This window comes from Thermobia domestica, chromosome 11 (assembly GCF_964235325.1).
Source record: "Thermobia domestica chromosome 11, izTheDome1.hap1.1, whole genome shotgun sequence".
In the NCBI taxonomy this organism is placed as follows: domain Eukaryota; kingdom Metazoa; phylum Arthropoda; class Insecta; order Zygentoma; family Lepismatidae; genus Thermobia; species Thermobia domestica.
The window spans coordinates 240039686-240065406 of NC_137464.1; the positions used below are offsets into that span (position 1 = coordinate 240039686).

The 25721-nt window shown below is 36.3% G+C and overlaps 1 protein-coding gene across 1 annotated transcript in view; it reads right to left on the reverse strand.

The window, feature by feature from the left end:
* The window catches only part of LOC145664851 (uncharacterized), a 38746-nt gene extending 14161 nt beyond the window's left edge, over window positions 1-24585 (reverse strand). The window contains exons 1-4 of the mRNA XM_081731868.1: window positions 24403-24585; window positions 17514-17627; window positions 13681-13765; window positions 1397-1482 (exon numbers count right to left, since the gene is read on the reverse strand). Coding sequence (XP_081587994.1) covers window positions 1397-1482; window positions 13681-13765; window positions 17514-17627; window positions 24403-24429 — 312 coding nt within the window. The 5' untranslated portion in view covers window positions 24430-24585. The remainder of the gene's footprint in view (window positions 1-1396; window positions 1483-13680; window positions 13766-17513; window positions 17628-24402) is intronic.
* Window positions 24586-25721: the final 1136 nt, after the last annotated feature.

Sequence of the window (25721 nt, forward strand, 5' to 3'; positions counted from 1 at the left end):
AGGAGAAAATATTGGGAGTTAAAAGAGGAAGCTGAAGATCGACAAAAGTGTAAGAAACATATCCAGGCCAAAATCTAAAATTGAAAAAAAAATCCTCAGTAGTCCCAGGACCTGCCGAAAGGCAGAATACTTAATAATAATAATAATTCACAATGATCAACTTTGGCCTCATTTGTGAGAAAGTTAAGCGTGGATTTTCTTGAAAACACGGCGATATAAAGTTGAGCTTTTTAGATCTGATAGTTAATATGATGATGGCTATCTAACGAGCTACTTGACTTTTCGGTACCTCAATGACATCAAGTGAGATGCCCGTTTTAGTTGTTGAACTGTCATCGCATCCATTATTATTCTCGAAACCCTAATTGATCGAGAAACTAAAATTGTCCAAAGGTTATTTATACATGGTGATTCTCTTAAAACTCACGGATTTCATTTGAGTCTAGAATTTCTAACTGAAGTCCGATTTTCATGCAGTTTGTAGCAAATGATCAAGGAAGGATGGAAGATTTATGGGACTATGTGTACTGGTTTAAATTCATCCGCAGTAATATCGATTACTCCTCAAGAAAAACACCAAATTTTTGCAAGTGTACGTAACAAATGGAATGAGGTCCTGGATTTTTAAAGCGAAATTGCAGAATACAAATTAAGTGTTTGTCAGAATACAAATTAAGTGTTAGTAATAACATCCATAAATCACATATGGATAGCTATAGCCGGTTTCTTGCCACAAACGACGGAGAGATTTCATGGGCGACCTAAGGAGTCCATAATTGACATCTTCCACTCCACAACAGCCGCTTGCGGGGTCCGATGCGTCCCTGTCTCACTCAGAAGCGATCCTGTTTCTTCCAATTTATTTACTAGCGACCGCATTATGTTCTTGTCTGGGGTAGAACGTGAAGCAAATTTGTTTCTGAATGTCCTTTGCATAGCAACAACAAATTCCGTTCTCCAAAACTTTTAACGACAAACTCGTGTTGTTCCAAAGAATACACTACTCTCAATGTGCCCTGATCATACTCACACAGTAGCACAGAACAGTACAGCACAATTCCCAATACAGCGGCCCAGTTTCCTGCTTCTTCTTGACCTTGGTGAGGTTGCCATCTAACGAAAAAAAAAAAAAACAAATCTCCATACCTCGTTTCAATAAAGGTACACTGGCAAAAATTTGCTGTTTTTCTTGAGGCGTGATTGATATTAATCCGGATGAATATAAACCAGTAAACATAGTCCCATAAATCTTCCATCCTTCCTTGATCATTTGCCACAATCCGCATGAAAATTGGACTTCCGTTAGAAATTCTAGACCCAAATGAAATCCGTGACTTTTAAAAGAATCATCCTATATTAGCCTATTAAACAAATGCAAAGAGATGAAAAGAATTACCAGCATGGATCCACTCAGAACCAAACAGTCTGCAAATATGTATAGAGGCAGTAGTTTGTTCCTCACTGCTTCGCTCAAAAATCTCACTGTGAAGAGAAAATGAATTATTTATTGTTAAATATAATATGGTAAGTTAAATGCACCTTTGTATTCCATAATAAGATTAATATTTAAATATGATTATTAGTCTTATCCAAGTTTTTGTACAGATTGATAGTCTGTAAGCAGAATAGGCCTATTGATAACAAGGGCAAATACAGCTTTTTGTACTCCACCCCCATTCCATGAATTAGGGAACACATAGTTGCCAATTTCCATGAATTATTCATTTTACTAAGTTACTTTCATTCATATTTCTTCAAACATTATTTAATTGGGCTAGTATTTATTTATTTGTTCAAAAAATATTTTACCTCAACTTATTTTAACTTCAACTTTTACCATTATTATTATTATTATTTGGAAACTAAAATAGCTAGGCATACTTTTCAGAATAAAAACATTATTGAGTGATTAACCATATATTAACACAGGTAGTTTCCAAATTAATGGAAACACCCATGTATCGTATATACGTAAATCTTATGAGTTGATAAAACTGAACGTTCGGTCGCTGCAACTGTCTTGTCCTAATGTTATGTTGAGAGATGCTGAGTAGTGCAAGATACGGTGTACTATGGATTAGAATGTGTGTGTAAAATGTCAGATTTTATGTTACGAAATGGGATACCTCATTGATTTTAGGAGATGCAAACTGTAGGTCCGCAGTTAATTGGAACAGTTGCATCTAACATGCAAATGGGAGGCAACAGTTTCCAAATTAATAATAACATATAGGACTCGTGGCAAGACATGGATCAGATAAGAGGAATAGTGGACGGAAACTAAGCTCAAGTGAGAAGATTGTGGAACATTAAACAGAACTATCACAAAAAGAAACAGGAGATTAAGGAGCACAACTGACTGCAGCACTCAATCAACATCTGGAAAAGCTCGTTTCTATTATCATAGTCCACCAAGAGCTCCATAACTTCAATATTGCTGTCAGATTTCGTTTGCGAAGCCTCTCTCTAACCACCACCACTAATCAGCCAAACCTATGGTGACAAGAATATAAAACAAATAGCCTAAGATTTTAAGAAAGTAATATGGTCCAATAAGTCATTTTTCCCTTGTTTCCAACAAACAGACCAGGCATGTGTAATGCGGACGTCCGAAGAAACACATATTCCGAACTTCCTATTTAACATCATTAAACGTGGTGGCAGGACGATGTTGATACGCGTCGAAATTTCCTGATATTCCATTGGTTCTTTTATTATTTCCTAAAGACAAAACACTATCACTGCTTATATGGACGACTTAGGTGACTGAATGCATCCTATGATATATATATATATATATATATATATATATATATATGTTATTCCCTAGCAATGACACAGTTTTTCAACATGACAATGCGCCAACATATACAAGCAGACCTGTTCAATCATGGTTTGAGGATCTGAGGATCATCAGGATGAACTTCAATACAGCTCCTGGCCTGAACATTATCTATAGTCAAATTTAGAGCATCCAATCCAGTTGTAGATTTTCTCCTGTATAATCGATGACTCAACTGAACGCTGAACTGCTGATCCAGTACTCCTCCAAAAACGATTCAGGAGTTAGATAGCTCAATTCCACCCTGAGTAGAACCTCTCCCAATAAGCAAGCACGCCTACGTTAAATTTACCCTTAATTTCTCTTGATATACTTAATCTTTGAGATTCTGTCTGTGTATGGCTTTACCAAATGTAAATTTTAAGTCGTGTTTAATAGGTGTGTCAATTCAAAAGAATCTTAATGCTAGATTTATACTTCATACTATGCCAAGTCTGAAGCAAGCTTGCTTGCAAGGAACTAAGAAATTTACTGTAAGCTTGGTTGGGTTTACAGCCGTATAAATGCAAGCTTGTGCAAGCCTACAAACTCAGCCTTGAGGGTTTAAGTAAATCTATTGAAAGTCTCGAATGCTATTGGGGGTATTACATCTAAAGGTCATCCCAGACACCAAGGTTCTCATTATATGTAAAAGAAAATTGCTGGTTACAATTTATGGGATAAAATGTGGTTCAGCGCCATGAAGATAAACCCATAAGTGGAGTATGTCTTACATCATGTACTCACAAAATCGTAATTAACTTTGTTACCAATTTTGCTATACTCGCCCCACGTTCTTTGCTATGTTCTGTCTGTGTTCAGTATTATTGTTAGAATCCTCTGGTTTAAAGCTTAACTATCAAAATTAGTTAATATATTTTTGAGAAAACCACATGAATTTCCAAGTTCTACACAAAATCAATAGCGTGCTAGCAATCGACGTTGTAATACGCCTTCACCAACAAAACTGCTACGATAACGGGACAAAAATTTGAAAAAATGGGATATGTTGCAGATACACTTAAGTCTGGACACATAAGAAGCGTTTATACGGAAAAAAGCAGACAGTTTAATTGGTCGTCACTATTCAAACTTGCATTTTAGAATTTTTAACTTAAATTTTGAAATTTAATTATGTGCTTGAATAAACTGTGCCACATTTATCCATTTTATATAGGGTGTTTCAAAACAACATTGACAAAGTTTGAGAGGTAATTCCTTACACTAAGATAAGACAAAATGTATAGACCAACCTGGGTACACAAATGCTTCCTTTTGGAGTTATAGGCTGCCGAAAACATGAAAAAATTAACTTTAAAGGTTCATACATTCAAAATTATGGGATTTACCGTAGTCAGGTCAAGACTTCACTTAGGAACTAATATGTGCCCCATCCGAATGCCCAAGTTTCAGAATCCTGCAGTACTTCCGCAACTGCACAAGATTTAAACAATTTTAAAGAAAATTGCGTGCAACTTATAAACGTAATGATCTACAACATTGTATTTTAACCATATAATAGCTAGATATATAAGGAAAACATTAGTGCAAGTTCATTAGTAAACATTCAGTATAACCATAGTTATTGAAATATAAACTTTGGTGCAAAGTAACCCCATAGATGGAAATACTTTGCACAGCATATAAAGAAAGCATGTTCAACACTTTGCAATGTTTCCTCTTTAGTATTTATACATTTTACTTTCTACACAAAACTGCATGCAGTCTACAAATAATGATATTAGAATGATGGTACTGGTATCAGTACTTAGTTTGAATTATCGATATTTGTAAAGAAAATTATGTACTTTCTGGTACTGGCACAGGAACCACATTCTAATAGCACTGTTTTACAAGGGTTGTATTTCTGAAATGAAATTTTGTACTATGAAAGGAATGTGACGTGGAAGTTCAAATGAGACATCCGATTTGATCCGTCAGGGATAGTTTACGAGTAATTCAAGCATTCATGTACTACATATATTCATATACATGCCAAACACAGTATATGGTGACAAAAGGGAATTTGGAAAGTAAGACCTTGCAACATTGACAGCTTTCATTTTTCAGAGGTTGGCAAAACTTGCCCGACAGTGTTTTGTTGTTGCAATTTGATGTTGGGAGTAGTTTGTGAGTTAAACTGAGCATGTGAATCTGGTATTTTATCGGGCGTTAGTACTACTTACTGTATGTAAACTGAATGATGTGGATTCATTTTGTTTGTGTTTAAGTGAAGTAAAAAAATGCCTCGCACTCGTGGTTGTAAGTACGCAGCTAACAACTTCTGTTATGTTTGTGGCAAGTTCACCTTCGTGAGGAACAGGAAAAAAATCACACCCATCATCAAGAGAGCATATAAGCAGTACTTTGGCGTCGGAGCTGGTGATTTTGATAAGAAGTGGTCACCTAATATGTGTTGTGCTACATGTTATTGTAAATTAATTAAGTGGTGGCAAGGAAAAAATGTTTCATTATTTGCTGTACCGATAGTTTAGAGGTAACCAAGGGACCATTTGACTGACTGTTATTTCTGCTTAACCAAAATTCAGGGATTCACGAACAGCAAACCAAAGAAACAATTTGTTTATCCGGATCTGCCGTCAGCAAGACGACCTGTGACACATTCTGAAGCTTTACAGTTCCTTCAAGGTCCACAGATATAGAAGAGATGAGTGACAGTGAAGAAAGTAGCATTACAGAACTTACATCTTCTCCGGAAAAAAAGAAGGGATCCCCGTATCAAGGCACGAGTACGCCCACGCCACGTGTATTACAGCAGGATTATTTAAATGATTTAGTGCAAGACTTAGGACTCAGTAAACAGAAAGCAGAATTGTTAGGCTCCAGGTTACAGGAATATAACCTTCTCCACGAAACAACCAACATAACTTTCAGGAACAGAGAACGTGCTTTTGTGTCTTATTTTGCCAGTGATAGTTCCGTGACATTCTGCAATGATGTTCATGGATTAATGACAGCCTTGTACATAACATACGAACCTGGTGAATGGAGATTATTTTTGGATGCTTCGAAGAATAACTTAAAAGGTGTATTGCTGCATATCGGGAATAAACTGCCTTCAATCCCAGTTGCATATGCCACTTTTACCAAAGAGAGTTATGAAATTTTTAGAATGATATTTACCTTAATTAAGTATGTGAACATAAGTGGAAGTTGTGTTGTGACTTCAAGGTAATAGCATTATTATTAGGGATGCAACAAGGTTACACGAAGTATGCATGCTTTTTGTATGAATGGGATAGTCGGAAAAGAACTTCCCACTATGTGAAAAAGGAGTGTCCTAAACGCAATTGGGCAGTTGGTGAAAAGAATGTGCAACGGGACAGTCTTGTAGATCCTAGAAACGTTCTTGTTCCACCCTTATATATAAAACTTGGACTTACTAAACAGCTTGTGAAGGCAATGGATCCCAATGGGCCAGCTTTTGCATATCTTGCTGACAAATTTCCTCGACTGTCAGCTGCAAAAATAAGATAGGGTGTGTTTGTAGGTCCGCAGATACGAGAACTGCACAAAGATAGAGGTTTTGAAGCATATCTCACAGAGAAAGAAAAGCGCGCATGGGTGAGTTTTACGAAAGTAACCCAAAACTTCCTTGGGAGAAGACGGGGCCCTAAATGCAAGGAGATGGTGGATGAAATGCTTGCAGCTTATAAGGATTTAGGGTGCAAAATGTCCTTAAAGGTGCATATCATGGACTCACGTCTGGATTACTTCCCCAGTAATTGCTGTGACATTTCCGATGAACACGGAGAAAGATTTCATAAAGATATATCCACCATTGAAAAACGCTATGAAGGGAAGTGGATGCCCAATATGCTGGCAGACTATTGCTGGTGTATCATTAGAGACAAGAGAGACACTCAGTACAAAAGAAAAAAGTAAACCATTATGTACGGTCGACAGCTGTTTCGCATACCTACAATTCTATGTAACACACAGTGTCAACAATATATAATAATGCTTTACAAACACAGACATTACGTGCTGATTACTCCAAAACTATCCCTGATGAAGAAAAACTAAAATCAGATTTGAATTCAGGAGTGAAAATCCTTTCAAAATCACTACTTGTTACCCAGAAATAGAACTTTTTTTAATTTTTTGTAGAACAGTGTAGTTTAGCGTATGTTCCACAAAGATGCCAACTCAGGAACAGAAGAAAAATCCCCGTAAACTAATTTGCCTTGATTACTCATTATGTCCAAGGATATCATCCCACCGTAATCAGTGGAAGATTTACGGGGTTTGGGACTTTCAGGCTGAAGCCCACCCAATTTGGATTATTTCTTTTTTTTAAATCTAATGTTAGTTATTTCTATGAGTATAAGCTGCAAGCCCCCCAAACGTCTAGTGATTTCTTAAAAAAAAAAAAAAAAAAAAAAATTGTGAGTGAAGCCCCTCTGAAACTACTTTTCTGGATCCGCCACCATTCATAATTTATTTTCCAACAAGAATTTCATTCCGGTGTCCAACTAAACAGGAAATTTACCTAAATTTAGAATGCGGGAGGTTCCAGTGGTAATAATTTCCAATCTAAGGGGTGTTTTGGACCGGTGCAAAGTAACCCCAAGTAGAGGTTGAAATCACATTCTTCCAGTTTTACTTTTTTATGACTTTAAAACGTTTCACATTTCAATTTCAACTATTGCATCAAAGACCCATTATACACAGTAGTATTCTACGAAACTGAACTGATGTTAACCGCCAACATTATAGCCAAAATACAGTTAGATGTTCTATCTTACGGTGTCAGTTGAAACTTCTTTAGTGTTCATGGTTTTGCCGACAGAGGACTGCGAAACTCTTTTAATTTTTTGTACAAAGCAACCCCTGATGTGCAAAATAACCCCGTCTTACGGTAGTTGGCGAATACTTCAAATTATATGCCCGAAGCCAAGCTCCCTCTATAAAAATTGTTGCATGAGTACCTTAAGATTCTGAAACATGTGTTTTTGTATAGCGCACATATTAGTTCCTAACTGAAATCTTGACTCGTTTATGAAATGTCTCATAGTTTCCGAGGTATGGACAAGTTCATTTTGTCATGTTTTCGGCAGCCTATAACTCCGAAAGGAAGCATTTGTGCACCCAGGCTGGTCTATACTATTTGTCTTATCCCGGTGTCAGGAATCACCTCCCAAACGTTGTCGGTGTTGCGTTGAAACATCCTGTATATAATGGTATGTATACAATATTCATTTTCTACATAGTTGAATAATAGGAAGATGTTTTTTTTTTTTTCACAGAATCAATGGTTATAATACTATATTTAATAACCATTGATTCTGTGAAAGAAAGCAACTTGTGGTATTGGTATATTTAAACAATTTCGGAACTTCGTATATTTAAACAACTTCCGAATGTTTTTCTTATAAAAGGTAAAGAACTCATGAACATACATGTAAATTAACTCAAACGTAATTAAATTTGCCTCTTATTACGTCTCCATAATAATATTGATAAATTGAAAGTAGCCTCTGCTTATATACTACCTAAATGTAAATTCCATAATTTTACACACCTTATAAAGAAATATTACGTAGTATATAAACGTTGAGAAGGATTTTAGTTAAGTGCTGTGTGCTTAGGCTTATCACATCGGCTCCCGTCGAAGTTGTTTCTGGGTTTCTAAATTGAAATTTGTTACGTTTTAGTTAAAGCAAACCGCCAATAATTGCCTCTTAATCCTTAATAAACAGCAAAAACTCTTTGCCAACACCAGGTATCTTACCCGAGATCACTCTTCTAAACTATAATATCCCCCCATATTCGTAAACAACATGTGCTTCTCTACAAGGATCATCAAGCAGCCGACAGACGCCGTCTACGAAGTAGTACGAAAAGGACACGGGGAACAACGAGAGACCCCGACAACTCCTCCAAAATCGTCTATAAAAGAGCACGAGGAACAGACAACATTAGTAAGTTGGACAACATTAGTAGGATCCATGTAAAGATGTTGGCTCATGTCTCGTATAGCCTCAGTGCTGCCATCCCACTCCGCCCGCTCCCCCCGGCCACTAAGATCGCAGTGTTTTTATTCAACATTCATGGCAGAAACGAAAGTAGCCAATCAGACATATCGATGCTCGGTTGTTTCTTTGGCTTCATTGAGTTCATACGACGAAGATACATTTGGACAGATCCTCTATTAAAACATCCTTGGTGCCTTGGTGCTGGAGAGCCGGGTTCGGTTTTCAATGGAAGCTCATGTGATATGGAGCCCATGTTAAGCTATAGGTCCACGTCCCATATAGTATTGGTGCTAAACTCCAAAACCAACCCACCGAACAAGAAAAGTAACTTAATAAAAACACTGTAAAAAGACAAAAAATTAAAGCGCCTAGTTTTGCGATTGATTGGAGATTAGGACACTTGGCTAGCATCAAGGGACAATTAAGGTGTTATTTACACTAGTTGTTCCCCTAAGCTTTAGACTTACTATACACTACATGTTAAAATCGTCTTTAATTTAAAGTTGTAATTTTTGTTTTTAAGTTGCTCACCACCTAGAGCCTGTCTATTCCACCTGTGCCCTCGGAAAGTATGCGAACTATACTCCAGAACCCCCCTCCCCCCGCCGCCCTCTGGCGGATGGAACCCTACCTTTTGCTTGTGTTGCCAATTTGTCATTCAATCGTTTGGTCTTGACGCGTGAAGATTGTAGGCTACTTAAGAGTGGCTAATAAGATAGAACATCGAAGTCCGTGAAATAATTCATTGTGGCAGCGCTTCCGCATTTAACAATTGAAAGATGTCGGCCGCAGCAACTTGTCCCTTATCTTTCAAGGAAGGTATGGGAAATCACATATCGACAGCAGCGCCAGAACGGACACAGTTCAAATAGAAAGGCTCTAACTTGTGGTTACACAAATGTTAATGCCCAAATCTAAACATGGTATCGACTCGCAAAATTTGCGAATCGCATTGCAAAACATGCTGGGCGTTATTCAGAGAGAATTCGTTAATCAGTGCTTAGTCACAGACTAATTAGTGGCATAAGGTTCGCTTTTCGGTAGAGATGCAAAAAAGCCGGCTTTTTTGAATCGATGGTTTTTTTCACATAAAAAGCCGGCTTTTTTGGGAAAAAAACGAGAATTTTGGAAATTTTGGCTTTTTTCAACTTCATGATTTTTCTATCTAAATAGCTTTCTTATAGTATATTCTATAGTTAGATAAGAATTCCATGACCTGAATGTGATATTTCGCTCTGAAATTCACCATCAAGATGGATGGAGCACATGTTTTACGAATTAAAGCTAACATGAAGAATGTAGTATTTGAGGGTAATTTTAGAGGCTATTTAACTTTATTTTAACTTTTGAGTTATCGACATCTTTTTTCTTCTCTAGTTTGTCATCCGTGTTTCATTTCTAAGAGCTTTTAGTACTCTAGCTTCTAGCGCAAAAGTTAAACTTGCCCGTTTTTCTATTTATCCGTCAAAGCGTACGTTTTTCAATATATCCGTCAAACCGTACTTTCACATTTCTGTTATACTGTAGCTGTGAAGTGATTTAGTATTAATTTTCCGGACACAACCTTGAATACCAATTTATACAAATAATCAGTAGCGGATTTAGAAAAGTACTTTGGGAGGGGTTTTTCTGATTGTTTCGTTTCCTAAAAAGTCCTAATTTTATTTGGGAAGTGCTTGAAGTTTATGAGTACAGGCATAACTAATATTTCGCTTCGTTTATATGTTTAGCAATAATCTTCCGGATACAACCTTAAAAATCATTTTATACTGAGAATCAGTGGCGGATTTAGAAAAGTATTTTGGGAAGGGTTTCTTACTAATGTTTAGTTTTTTTAAACATTCGTAATTTTTATTTGACGGGAGCTTAAAGTTTATGAGTAAAGGCATAAATAGTAGATATTTCGTTTGTTGCAGACATTCCGAAACTTTGGGGAACGGGCTTCAGTCCGAAAGACCGCCCCCCTAACCTTCGTAAAACCGTCACTGCTGGTAATTAGTAATAATAACGATTTAAAAACAATAAAGAAGGAAGTCGCCCAACTCACAGTACACGCACTATTTCTACATTCACAGATGGAATGAAGAAAAGCTTTGTCAGAATGGTCGAATGCTGGTTGAATCCCGGACTTCCCGATAGAAGCTCAAAAGCTAATCACTCAGTCATGTTTGTTGTGCAGTTGTATTTAGCTTAACTTAAATATATTCCGTAGTCTTTTTTTTTGGGGGGGGGAGTTCCGTAATGATATGTTGAATCCCTCTTGTTAAAAAATCAGAAAACTTGAGGATTGGGTAAACTTGATGGTGGTTCTATACAACTTAACTGTAGAATTTCAAGAATATACAAAACCAAAAGCTCTAGATGTGCAGCCTTTAAGTGTATCATATAAATCTAAGTATTTCTCTTATGTTTTATTTTAATTTTATTTTGTTTCAAAAAGAGGGTATGGAATATTTTGAAGTAAAAATACTACATACTATTTTGCTAGTTATTTGTGTATTCTTTAAAAAGAAGTGTTTACTTTTAGGGTTGGCTGGTTAACACCACCTTTTTTTTTTTTTAATAACTGGTTTAAACCACAAAAATAAAAAGAATGAAAAATGCGAATCGTGTGAACTTCATGGTGACTTTCCAGATATCAAACCACCTGCAATAGTTTTATTTCCCTTTCACCTTTTAATCAAGGTGTCCCATGTTCAATTCTCGGTCGAACCACAACCCTTCTTTCATGCGTAAACCAAGTAGCGGTTCGGATGTCAGTTTAAGCGAAAGTCTTCTCCTTGATAACCTCGGTATTTCGTAAGGATGTTAAGCCTAAATATACGAAACAAACCAAATTGTATATTTCTGCATGCCTAAATGCGTGTTGTTTTATAAACAAGCCAATATTGCTTAAATATATTGATAGAAATTGGCAAAATTTATCGATTGCCTACGTAGCTTCCAACATTAGCTTGGATTGGACTTTCAATGATATCTACGTACCGGTAGTAAATTTGTAATTTAATAAATCAGTTTTAGCGTACTGATTATGGTACGTTGACCTTTAAATTTTACATGCAAAGCAATAACAGGATTTTCCCGTTATTGTCTTACATTTCAAGTAATGACGGGATTTTCCCAATGGCTAGGGCGGGAGATTCTCAACTTAAGAAATTTACTTTCTTTAAGCTTATGGGAGTTCTTCCGACATAAACCCGCTGTTGCATAATAACATCAAGGCGAAACAAACTTATTTCTGTGAATATGTAATATAAATACATAAAGCAAAAAATCTAAGTCAAAAAAGCCTGGTTTAAAACATCCCCCCAAAAACGGGTTTTCGGCATTTTCAAAAACAACCACGGTTCTTTCCAACTCTGCTTACTTTTGTATATAGGAGGTTAAAAAATTCTTATTATATACATTGGTTAATCCTGTGGAATTCATAATGTAAATATGTTGAAGAAAAATTGTTTGAAATATTTTTTCGAAATTCATAGTTTATTTTCGATGTTTTATATTATTATCAGCATCAACCACTAATTAAATGATTTTTTGTGTTATAGAGAAGCGATACAAAGTCTGTTTTATCAATTTAAAGCAGCATTTTGAAAAAAGCCCAAAATTTCCCAAGCAAAAAAGCAAAGCAGAAAAAACCGAGTTTTTTTCCAAAAAAGCCGGTTTTTTTCCGAGCCCTTGCATCTCTACTATTCGGTGTTCGGAGTTTAATTTGAGTACAACTAAAACTTGATTTGGGTATGATTAACTAATATAAACTCAATGCATCGGTTGAACAAAATAAATGTGGCAACTATGGAAAATTAGATGAGCGCATGCGTAGTCTGTAAAAAGGAAAATACGAAATACGAAATGTTGTCTCTCTGCTACGAAATGTTGTGAGCTAAACCGTGGGTAAATGATTATCCTCTGCTCTAGATTAATTAGTCACATGTGATTAACTTCGACAAATACTACGTCCTAATCAGAGACTCTGAATAAAATTTTGATAATCATTCATTAGTCAATCCCGTAGTGTGGCGTTAATCAAACTTCAAAAGGACTCTGCATAAGGCTCGCTAAATTCAATTATAACTGCTATACCATAATCGTAAAGTAAAATAAAACTTTTGCGCTGACGCAAATCGTTATGGAATGAGCCCCTTGTCAAAGAAAGAAACAGCAAAACAGGCTAGGTGCTATGAAATCGTTCTTAGCGTTATAGTAAGAGCTTGGCTAACGCGTGATGCTAACTTTCGCATTTAGAAACACGTTAGGGTAACATAATCATTTGCCATTTCCAAATAACTTAATTGAAACTCCGCAGTTGTTAAATTGAAATTAAATCAATAGTTTTAAATAAGCAAATCGTCTGCATGCTATCACCATCGAACAGACAGTGCACGTAGCGGAGCGACGAGTGTTAACTATTAGGAAATGTCGTTACTCGCAGAGAGAGATATTCCCCTTTATGGTAAGGTAGGATTAAAGATAAACAAACCTTCAATCTAGAGAGCCAAAAAAAAAAATGGTGATAAGAGTAGATGGATGCCTACTAACCACACAATACCTAACTATTGCGTCGATGCTAACGTCTCCATTCCCTCTTTAATCAATCAATCAATCGACAACATCTAACTATTATCCTTCTGACCGGCCATATACTTTCACGGACTGAAAGTCTAGAGAGCTTATTAATTATGACCAGTGGCGTATTTACGATTTTGTTTCGGGAAGGGGCTTTGTTAACTTTCGGGGGGGCTTTGCCTTAAAATGTGAAAATTCTGCAAGATATTTCATAGGAAGTAAGATTTTGGAGGGGCTTAAGCCCGAAAGCCCCCCTAAATACGCCACTGATTATGATTAACATTTAAAACTTACGCGCTGGGACGGTTTCCAGATATCGCCTAGGAACCAGTGAGACTGTTTGTAGACCAGGCATCACATGGGGTTGAAGATTGATTATCTGGAAGTGAAAAGGAATAGGTCATTTTCATATAAAAGATATAAAAACAAATTTTAACATTATAATAGAGCCTACTCAAAACAGAGAAGTATGTATACGTGTACGGTCCTACAGGCGCGGATCTAAGGGGGGCTATAGACGCTATAGCCCCCTTGACGCTCAGGTATACACTGGATAAAATGGGCTTCAATCCTGTTTTATTCAGGATAAAGCTGCAAACTATGGTTTAGCCCCTTCCTTGATCATATCCTGGATCCGCAACTGCATATACAGGGTGGTGAATTTAAAATTTGCCACCTCCTGTATCTTCGAAACGACTGCGAATATAAGAAAACGCAAAAACCCGCCCACTATTATTTTAAGGGGCTCGAATTTTGAGCTATAAAAGGTCCACCTCATACCCCCCATATAAGGGTATGGAGTCAGCTTGAAAATTTTAAATAGCAAAGTGGGTCGAGTGATATATCGTTGGAAAGGTCTCGACAAGAGAAATATTTTGTCGAAAATTTCATGTCCCTATCTTGACCCCATCGTAAATGGCGGGGTTCACATTTCGTGTACGTAAAGTCCGTTTCCAACCAGTGTATCTTCGAAACGACTGTGAATGTGAGAAAATGCAAAAACCCGTCCATCATTATTTTAAGGGGTTTGAATTTTTAGGTATAAAGGGTCTATCCCAGACACCCCCTATAGGGGTACGTGGGGTCAACTTGAAAATTTTAAATGACAAAGGGGGTCGAGTGATATATCATTGGAAAGGTCTTGATAAGACAAATATTTTGCCGAACGTTTCAAGTCCCTATCTAAAATGGCAGGGGTTTACATTTCGTGTCCATAAAGTCCGTTGCCACCCCGTGTATCTGCAAAACGACTGCGAATATGAAAAAACGAAAAAACACATTCGTCATTGTTTTAAGGCATCGAAATTATGAGCTATAAAATCAGGATGCAATTCATTAAATCTTCTAGTAGTCGCACGATAGTTTCGCCCACATTCTCCGAAAAGAAAAATAAGTTTAGACATATATCTTCAGCAGAACGTTCTCCTTTGATACGATTCATTATGAATGTCGTAAGAAAATCTGCAGCAAAACTCGAACACACACACACAAGCTCAATTAAACTGTCCTCGATAAAATGTCTTAGAACAACACTGCACCCAATTACATTCGTATGAAGATTGGATTCGACGGGAAGACAGGCAAAACTATAACAATACAATATTAGAATTTACGAGCACTGTAACGCATGACTCACCATTGCATGTGAGAAGTGTAGAAATTGCTACGCAAAACAACATCGAAATGTCCAAATAGGATAGGCAATTGTACTTTTAATTGCTTGCGTGAGCCTAATTTCTATTGGTCTTAAGCCTGCCTCTGTCAAATGGGTGCGCCTTTATGCGTGGGAGACCCGGGTTCGATTTTCGGCGGGAGCTCAAGTGGTTCGGATTCCACAATCATCAGTAGGCCCCGTCTCATGTAGTCTCACTGCAGAAAGGGATGCTAACCTCAAAATCAACTCAACTCAACTCTGTCAAATGGATAACTTGCTTGGCCGAACACTCAACGGGTGTAGTTAACTATGCTTCGACTGGTGCGCCTAGAGGCAAATCTCAGAACGTTCAAGTGACACAGTAAGAAATTTATGCAAAGATTGATTCATGCTAATGTAATTAATTGGAAGGGAATTTGGGACTGTGTATGTGGGTCGTTTAATTTTCAATCAGCGAAACTACGTAGTCCTACATGTCTAAAATCTGTAGTGATTACCACTTCTCTACACTGGTAGTACTCATCCCTCTTTCTGATGTCCATATTTTCGCAACTCTTTATTCCTACTTTTGAAATAACCGTTTCTTGAAACCTTACTCTAATGACAATACAATATAACACCAACATGCGCCGTTTACAAAACTTGGGGCAAGATACGCAAAAACAAAGTTTCAACCCAATAAAATATCATTTTCTCGTTTTACAAAAGTTTTTACGATACTTACGCCCTGCCTAAAAATTAATTTAAAAAGAAAAACGAAAACGTAGAAGCACCACATTCACAAGCCATTGATTTAACCGACATTTCGGCCAACTAGCAAGTTCAGAACTTACACCAAAAAGTTCATTTGTCGAGTCCGTTCAAACTACTCGACCCCCTTTGCCATTTAAAATCTTCAAGTTTACTCCTGTACCCCTATTTGGGAGTACCTTTTATACCACATAATTTCAATCCCTTAAAATAATGACATTTTTTTTTTCGTTTTCTCATATTCGCAGTCGTTTCGCAGATACGCTGGGTGGCAAAGGACTTTATGGACACGAAATGTGAACGCCCGCCATTTTAGATGGGGTCAACATAGAAACTTGAAACTTTCGGCAAAATATTTCTCTTATCGAGACCTTTCCAACGATATATCACTCGTCCCCCTTTGCTATTTAAAATTTTCAAGTTGACCACACGTACTTTTATATGGGGGTGCCTGGGGTGGACCATTTATAGCTCAAATCCCAAGAGCGTTAAAGCCCAAGTTTTGCCCTCCTTGGCAGGTGGGTTGAGAAGAGATTAAAAGTAAAATATCTCCAAGAACTGATATTAGTATAAAATCTATAGTTTTCAGAGTGGGTAATCTGTAAAGTGATACATTTACAGACCCGATGACATTTAAGTCTCAAGTATAGTCAAGACAAGAACGGGCATATCAGGTAGATTGGGACAGATGGGCTACGCCAAAGTACGTATATATATGGATTGTGTATATATGGATTGTGTATAAATGTACGAAATTCCAGTGTAACTTCTTTCGAATCTCTGGAGCAATTTAAACTAAATTTATTATACATATGCCTTAGAATCTGGAAAAAAAATATTATGGAATTAAAATACCCCAAGAGTTAGGAGTTCAAAGGGGTTACATCTGAAAATAATCCAAAACGACCGATATTAGTGTGTAATCCATACTTGTCGCGGTCGCTGTAATGTATAGTAACGCTCCCAATGCGTTTAATTTCAAATTCTGCACATCGGCAAAAGAAAGGGGGTGAAAAATAAAATGTCAAAAACGAGTATGTTTTGTGCTGAATTCACAGCTTTTTGGGGTCCAGAAAACGGCTGATTATTTGAAATAACTTTTTTTGGATCCGTCTCAAGCTGCCTTTGTTAACCATATGAATTTGATTAAAGGGCGTATTCTGTGGAAATAGGGTGTTTCAAAATTTATACCAAGACTGGAGTATTTTCTGTATTTTCTACATTACGCTTTCATTGAAATACGATATATGAATCATAAAGGCAGTGGTGCCCCCCCCACTCAATTGTCTATCCGTAGGTGTTTTTCCATGAAAAAAATCTTTTCGATTAATTTTTACACCCCCTCAAACATATTTATATAGATTTTTAACCCCCCCAAATATTTCAATGACGCAGTTTGCGTCATAGCCCCCCCTTGTGGGCACCCCTGATAAAGGAAAAGAGGATTCAAATATTTTCCATCAACCTATTATCTTCGTGCGAAGAACGGCATTTCAATTAGTGACAACTAAAATGACGAGTGTGTACGGGCCTTAAAGTTTTAGGCAGAGGACTTAAAAAGAAAGAACTGTATTCACAAATATTGAGATTCCTGGTACCCTGAGTCTCCTGAAATAACTATCTGTTACATGACGTAAGAGGAGTTAATGTGTCAATGATAAAAAAAAAAATCATTTCTAGGAAAATAATTTCAAACTCAAAAATTATGAAATAAAAGACTTACCAAACTTATCAATCCAATCAGAAAAGTACATATTCGCAGAAATGTTTCATTCGGTGGCGCTTCTCCATCTTCAGAGAAAGCTTCATCACCTTCTAATTTGCGGTTTCTTGATATCTGCAAAGTAGTAATTCTGAGAGCATACTGCTTTTACTATTTTCACTTAATATTAAACATCGCTTGTCTATAGTTTAAATGATCTCTAGCTCGTTTCAAGCCATAGTGTTAAAAAAAAAATTAAGAATCCTTCTAAACAGAAAACTTTGACATAGGTTGATTATGGATTAGTTAGAGGTTAAAGTTGCTTTCGTTTTTGTTGTTCTGTATTAGAAGACTAGCCTTTGGCTAGCTGGGGACTCCGCCCCCAGACCCTCGTCTTTGATCGTCCTATGGCCTCAAACCACTTAAGCCCACAATTCTATCGAATTTCAAGTTTACTGTCGTATTTCAACTACCTAAAAGATAAGATTTTGTATCCCAAGAAAACGCCCATTTAAAAAATAACATGGAGATTTTTCATTTCCCCTTTATAGCCCCTAAAAAATAAAAAAATATTCACTTTTGGCAATTTTCCTGTGAGTTAATTCCAGAAGGCTACAATCATGCCAAATTTCATCATTGTAACCCTACAGGAAGTGCCTAAACATTTTAGGATGTAGATCATGTCCCATATAAATAACATGGAACAGATTTTCCAGGTCCGCATAAAACCACTCTAAATTTGGAAGTTTTTATTTTTAGTTATTTTGTTAAATAATCCTATAGAAAACGTACAGGCACACGAAATTTCAAGTTTTTATTCCAATTCCAAGTGCCTAAAATATGAGATTATAGGTCAAAAAAACCCATTTAATTAACATGGGGAATTTCTTCGTCGCCCCTTTAGACCTACTAAAAATTAAAAATATTCACTTTTGGCAATTTTCTTGTGGGTTAGTCTCGAAAAGCCACAACCATGTCAAATTTTACAATTGTAATACTATAGGAAGTGCCCAATAATTTGGGGGTGTAAAAGGTGTCCCATATAAATAACATGGAGAAGATTTTTCAGTTCCCCATAAAACCATTTTGAAGTTGGAAATTTTTATTTATTTACCTAGGTAACGCTAACGAAAACATACAAGCATACCGAATTTCAAGTTTTTGTTCGAATTCTAAGTACCTAAAATATGAGATTATAGATCTTTAAAAAAGAGCCTATTTAAATAAAATAGGGAATATTTTATCGCCCCTTTAGATCCCTAAAACTCAAAAATATTCACTTTTGGTAATTTTCCTGTGGGTTTGTCCCGAAAAGCTACAATCATGCCAAATTTCAAGTCTTCGCGTCAACCGGAAGTATCCCTTTATTTTATGTTAGTTCATGTAGTTTTATACGTTATAACTGCCATACAAGGTATGTCCAAAAAGTATCAGGACTAATTCTATTGGAGCGACCCCACTCAGTCTCCTCTCAGACTTTGAAGAGAAAACAAGGTGTTTCAAAACAATAACGACAACGTTTGGGAGGTGATTCCAGACACCAAGATGAGAGAAAAGATATAGACCAACCTGGAGGCACTTCCTTTCGGAGTTATAGGCTGCCGAAATCATGAAAATATGAACTTTGAAGTTCCATAGCTCCAATACTATGGGACCTACCGTAGTCGGGTTAAACCTTCAGCTAGGAACTAGTGTGGCTACGAGCATACAATTTGAAGTACTCACCAACTGTCTCTACAAAAATTGTAGTGGAAGTAGCGCATGATTCTGAAACATGGAAATTTGGGTAGGGCACATACTAGTCCCTAAGTGAAGTCTTGACCCGACTACGGTAGATCGCATAGCATTGGGGCTATGGATCTTTAAAGTTCATGTTCTCATGTTCCCTAAAGGCTGTAAGTACGAAATGACGCATTTCTGCTCCCAGGTTGGTCTACACATTTTGTCTTATCTTGTGACAGGAATGGCCTTCCAAACGTTGTCGGTATTGTTTTGAAACATCCTGTATATTCCACTCGGAGTGAGTAGTTATTTTGTGATGTCATTAGGAATCAAGATACAGCGCAAGACCGCGGTGGCTCAATGATACAGTGCTAATCTCTGGTGCGCGGGGTCCACGGTTAGATCCAAGCTTGCGTCAAGCGGGCTTTATGGTGAACAAACACCTTGTGAGCGAGTTTTCTCGGTGTTTTGCCAATTTCTTCCACTTCCGTCCTTTCACTAGTTCGTTCATTATCGTCACGACTATTTCCATTAGCCTCGGTGCATAATCATGGACGTTGAACTGAAAAAAATATAAAAGAGATACAACGCGTGTTTTAACAGCGGTAGCGACCAAGTGATGTGTAAAACTGAAAACGTCCGTCGCGTCCGAAGGAAGATCGTCGAAACCTAGATGCTCAATGCGCCGAATCACAAGTCGCAACGCGTAAGGAAGTTTTAGTGAAGTACAACGTGGCAATGCTGCCTCAGCTTTGGCCCGCCCGATTTTTTCTCTTCCCTAGAATTAAACGGAGCCTCAAAGGACACCATTATAAGACGGTGGAAAGAATGCAAGCAGTTTCGACACACAGCCTCGAACCTAAGGCTACGGACTTCCAGGAGACATATATTTCGTGCCAGCAACACTGACAATGCTTTATTCTCAGAAAAGTATCTTATTTTGAAGAATTTTAATCCATTGTACACTCGTGTCCAAAATTACTGTCGCATGTCTATAAATATGATGGTGTAGGAATATATACAGTATGATAACGAATTTGCCGAGTATTTTTTACGTATAGTGTTAGTATGTGTATAATCGGCAAAGACATGTATGTGGCAAATTTCATGTCAAAAGAGCAGTAAATAAGAATAATAAAACGAAAACAAAATTTTCTTGTCCATTTAGCAACACTGTTTTACTCATTCTAATTTTCATATTTATAATTCTTTTCCTGTGAAATTTACCACACATATACATTTTCCGATTATACACATCATATCAGTATTAAAAGTATTCTGCAAAATTATCAAATTATATTCTTACACAAAGACTGTTATAGATATGCGACAATCATTTTGGACATGAGTGTACATATATTCGCAATGCTTTCTTCTTCGATTCTTTTTAAACAGAACCTGTGTTAAAATATGCTGACAGATCGTGTCTGTGGTTTTCTTGGAATTCTGCTGTTTCCTCCCCTTTCTTCACCTCAGCATTTTCCTCATAATTACTCATCATCCTTTCTAGTTAACTGATAGTGTCTACAGTGGCGGCTTTAGCGGGTAGGCCAGGTAGGCACGGGTCTACCCAAAAATTTTGAAAATATATAAACGCTAAAAGATACAAGGAAGAGTAAGTATAGGTGTATTTTCCACTATTTATATTAATATTAGATGATTATTTAACAAATAGTATCAACCACTACTATAAAAGTAATTTCCTACTGTCATTAATCAATCAAAAGTGTATATGTATCCACAAGTGAGGGAGCGGGCCTACCCAAAATTAAAATCCTAAAATTGCCCCTGAGTGTCTAGTCACAGGAAGTAAAGGAATTTCATTTACTTATTAGTATGTTTTGTTTGATCACTATTTTAAAGTAGGATTGTACCCTTTGCTAATTGAAGTTGGCGTCCATTTTCAGACCGAGGCTCTTACTGTTTAAGGCAGAATCCGAACCCCCATAATGAGTTCAAATTTCTAAGGCTCTGCCACCGGGAATTGAATCCGGATCCCATTCATCAAACGCGCCTATGCTAACAACTAGATCAACTAGAACTCATTAAGTTAATGTAAAAGAACTTTTGCAACACCTTATATATGGTGATCTTTTTAAAGATATCTAGGTTCGATTGTTAGTTGAAGCATATGATTCAGATTTTTTAAAAAATGCAAGTTCCTATCTTTCATAGGCTAGATGTTGCATTTCTTTTTTTATTTTAACGTCCTACGGTTATGCACCGATGCTAAGGGAGACGGTGATGAAATGGATGATATGATGAAAAGACGAAAGTGGGGGAACTGGAGAATCCAAAGAAAACCCATGCATATCATTGTTTGGCCATCACAAATAAGAATTTGTTAGATCCCATAATTAAAGCAACAAAAGAAAATCGAAAGTTTAATCTCAAGATTCATTCAGCAATCTGTATTAGGATTAATATTCATATTATTATTAGGTGCAAATTGAGAATACCCTAGCAAGAAAATTTAAAGTTTACTGTTAAAACCTAATGCTTTACAAGAAAAATGAGTGTGTAAAAATACAGGGTGTCCACATGAAACCTCCCTGATTATAAACATTAATTGCATGTAAACTATTACTGCCAGAGAATAACGGTTTACGAAATCTTGAAGAGCAACTTACTTTAGAGCAGTGCTATTCAACCTTTTTTTCTCGCGTACTCTTACGCGCAGTTCGCCATCCAATTGTGTACCCCTGAAGCTGTTTAAAAGAAATTAAATCGAAATTAACTTACTAAACTTAATACACATGTTCTGTTGATTAGAAAGGGAGACAAATAGAGACCCAACAAAAGGACAATCAGTGTGCGAATCAAAAGACTCTTTACAGAGGGATAAACTGCACATCCGAAAAAATTAACATGGGGCATTTCAAAATTTTCTACAACTATGATCATTCAATAAATATTGGAAATACTCAACAATATGCAGAGTCGTTTTGAAGTATGATTAGCGTCATACTAAAGGTTTGACTACTGCTGGCAACATATGTTAGTTGAACGCTTTAGTATTGCACTAATCACGCGTCAGAACAACTCTGCATAAGACCCACTATGTTTATTTTAGGATTACGTAGCCCAGAAATATCTTCGCGTACCCCAGTTGAATAGCACTGCTTTAGTGTATGGAAACAGGGAAATAATACACATCAGGAGTTCTCAACCTTTTTCCACTGGCGTACCATCATAAGCCGTCGTACCAACCGCGACACGCGCACCACCAGTGGTATGTGTATTAAAGTTGAGAAACCATTATATACAGTAAATACTTTATGATGTAAAGACGATCAACAAGATCATTGCACGCATTTTTTTTTCTATTTTTAAAAGTATACAAATTTCAGAACAAAGATATGCTGTATGGATCTACGCTACGCCAGCTAATTGTGACTTCAAATAGGACCCACTTCTGCATTTCTCTGTCTCCAGCCGTGTGCGTGGGTTTCCTCGTGGTTCTCCCGCTTCCTCCCACTTTCTTCATTCCACCATTTCCTTCATTTCTCATAATCACCGTCTCTTTTAGCCTAACCGGCGTAACCGTAGAACGTAAAACTCAAAAATTTCATTTAATTTTTCTCTGTCTCCAACATGCTCCAGTAGATTACGTCAGCTTCCCTCTTGTGCAAGCTTACGTACTGAATGATAAAGCTTCTAATGGGGCATATTTAGGGAATTAGGAAAACATTTTTTTAATGATACTATACTTACAGCTACGATATGTGCGCAGCAATATGCACAATCTGTAATATGTTATAATATTATTATTGGCACAAATTAAGAAAGTAGGTCCAGAAGTAGGCTACCTAAAATTCACAGGAAACAAATAATCAATCGGTTATCTCTTCTGAAATTGTACACACTAAACAAGTTGAATGTGTTATTTTGACATTTTAAAAGCACGTGTTCTTGATAGTATTTTAAGTGGAGGCATGCTGATGTTAGACATTAAAGTTTACTGAGAAAATTAGTTCGTCATATTGAAAGCAAATCTGTGTGATTGATGTGACGTTTCGATTTCCAGTTTTATAACAACGTACGTTGGTGAAGAACTGAAGTTGCTACGTTTTGTGAAGAGGCACGGATTATTGAAACTGATAAGAAAGTGTGATAAAAGTAAGATCTTAATTTAAAAACAAAATTTAGAAAAAGTTACATATTTTAATGTGAATATGGTAGGGATGGTATAAATATAATCGCAGTTAACGTATTATCAAAGCAACTTAACGAACCCACAATAACCTTTTATTTTAAAGACATCATTTCTTACCCGTATTTTTTTTTCACTGTCACTGACGCGCCTGTTTCCCACCGACGAAACCCCGTGCGGCCTCACAAGCTTCGATCTGCTCTCGCTTTACTGAAGTTGAGCAGAAAGTATGATAAAAGCACTAAGGCCTTAAAAATAAAAAGTGGAGAAGCAGTTATGTATTTAAAACTAAATTGTAGGAATTATGTAAACGTAATACATTATGAAAGCAACTGACCGAACCTAATCTAACCTAGTGTTTTTTAGCGACAGCCTTGCTTATGCCGTTGATGCACTTGCTCCCTACGGATGCACCCTTGCGCGGACTCGCCAGCTTCGTCCTGCCCTATCTTGGTCAGATAGCATTCGTGCTTTATACGGGCCACATAGCACAGATTGGTTTGTATTTTATACGCAGTAGTTTTTATGATCTAGTCTTTGTCTGGACGGAGTGTTTATTTGCAAAATGGCAAAGTGTATCTGCACCAAAGAATACAATTTCTTTCTTGAGAAACACTCTCTAAGGTAACGACAGAGAATTTCCTAGTGACACAATTTTAAAGTCTGAACATCTTGGACGTACTCTGCGGCACAAAGGAGGTTATTAACATCAAGAATAGTGATGTGGAAGTATTTCATTATGTTAATCTCGTATACTTTATGTGAACGTCAATAATATTTGTATGAACGCTTTATTTATAACGTCGACCCTATATTTTGAATCTCAAACCAACTATTCCAGATATTTTTAAAGTCTGGCAACGTCATAGGTATGCTAGTGATCTAGACTTAAATCACAAACAGATCTATATTAACACAAGCTCGTCACATTCTAAATATAAACTAATAAAACCTGGGAAAATAACTGACTTAAGAATGTTCAAATATAAACATTTATTCAAACACTCATTTCAGTGAAAATAAAATTATACTTACCATTATTAAACGATATTTTGAATCCATATGGAGATAAATTATAATACGTTGTACAGGTGAAAGAATTATTTGTTACATGATACTGGTAAATTTTGAAATCTAAACCTGTTTGATACAAATTTAATTAAAACGCATAACCGTGTGTCACTTGTTATTTCCGTTTATGCTAAGGAGATTATCCGAGATATACATTTTTCAAAGGACGTTTTCAACCAGGCATATGAGAGAATTTGATCAATTTGTAGTTGAAGCTCTAGAATAAAGTATCAAATGTTCGAATAATTCTCTGAAATTGTAAGGAAGTATGTTGAAATGTCTGGACTACGTAAATTATTTCGAATTTTAATTGTGAGCATTTTCTAACCTAATCATGTCCTGAACAAAGTATCCTGAATATGATTTCAAAGCGGATAATACTAACTCAACATTCACGGTTCTGAAATACCATCATAAGTTCTTTAATAGTTTAAAATCAATTATTTTCTATTAAATCGAAACATAATTTGCTACTTATTATTTTGTCCTAATAATTACTGTTGTGATTATCCAAAAATAATGTAAAATATTGGTATTATTATTATTACTGAAATAAAATCTCACTTGTCCTAGATAATTAACTAAGACTTTATATTATTTAAGACATTACTCAAATAATTTTGCATGGATTTAGTATTATGTATTCTTCAAAGTATCATAACAAATGGAATAATATTCTTGGAGGTAGTTCTTGTTTAGATGATATTTTGTTATAACAAAATAAAGTACAATTATCCCGTTGTGGTGACTCAAAATTTTCACTAATAAAGCTTTCGAAAGTTTTATCAAAACCATTTATTTTACACACTTCAAAAGTCATCCAGATTTGTGTTATTACTATTTGTTCATTTTAGTTTTTCCCTAGGATAATATTATAACCGGCTGATTTAAAAAAATATTTGTCATTCATTTTAAAACTGTTTTAAAACATGTCATGCATTTGGTGATAGCGGGTGGAGGTTCATTTTGCAGTTATGCTAGCAATAGAAGGCAGGGTCCTTTGATTCTCTCCTCCCTACAAGGTCAAAATGCATAAGCTTCAGTGTCCACGGAAATAAACAAACCGATGAAGTAAATATTGATAATGGGTCATAACGAAAAATCTGTACCTCACTTGGTAGTGTTGACCACGACACTAGAAATAAGGTTTTCTTGTGTAGAAAATTTTGTAAAAATCTTGTGTCGATTCTCAGAAAAAGTTTCTTCGTCTCGGTTCAAAACTTATGGCCTGATTTTTTTATTTCTTAATTTCACCTAGAAGTTATCGAAATCCACCCACGTCA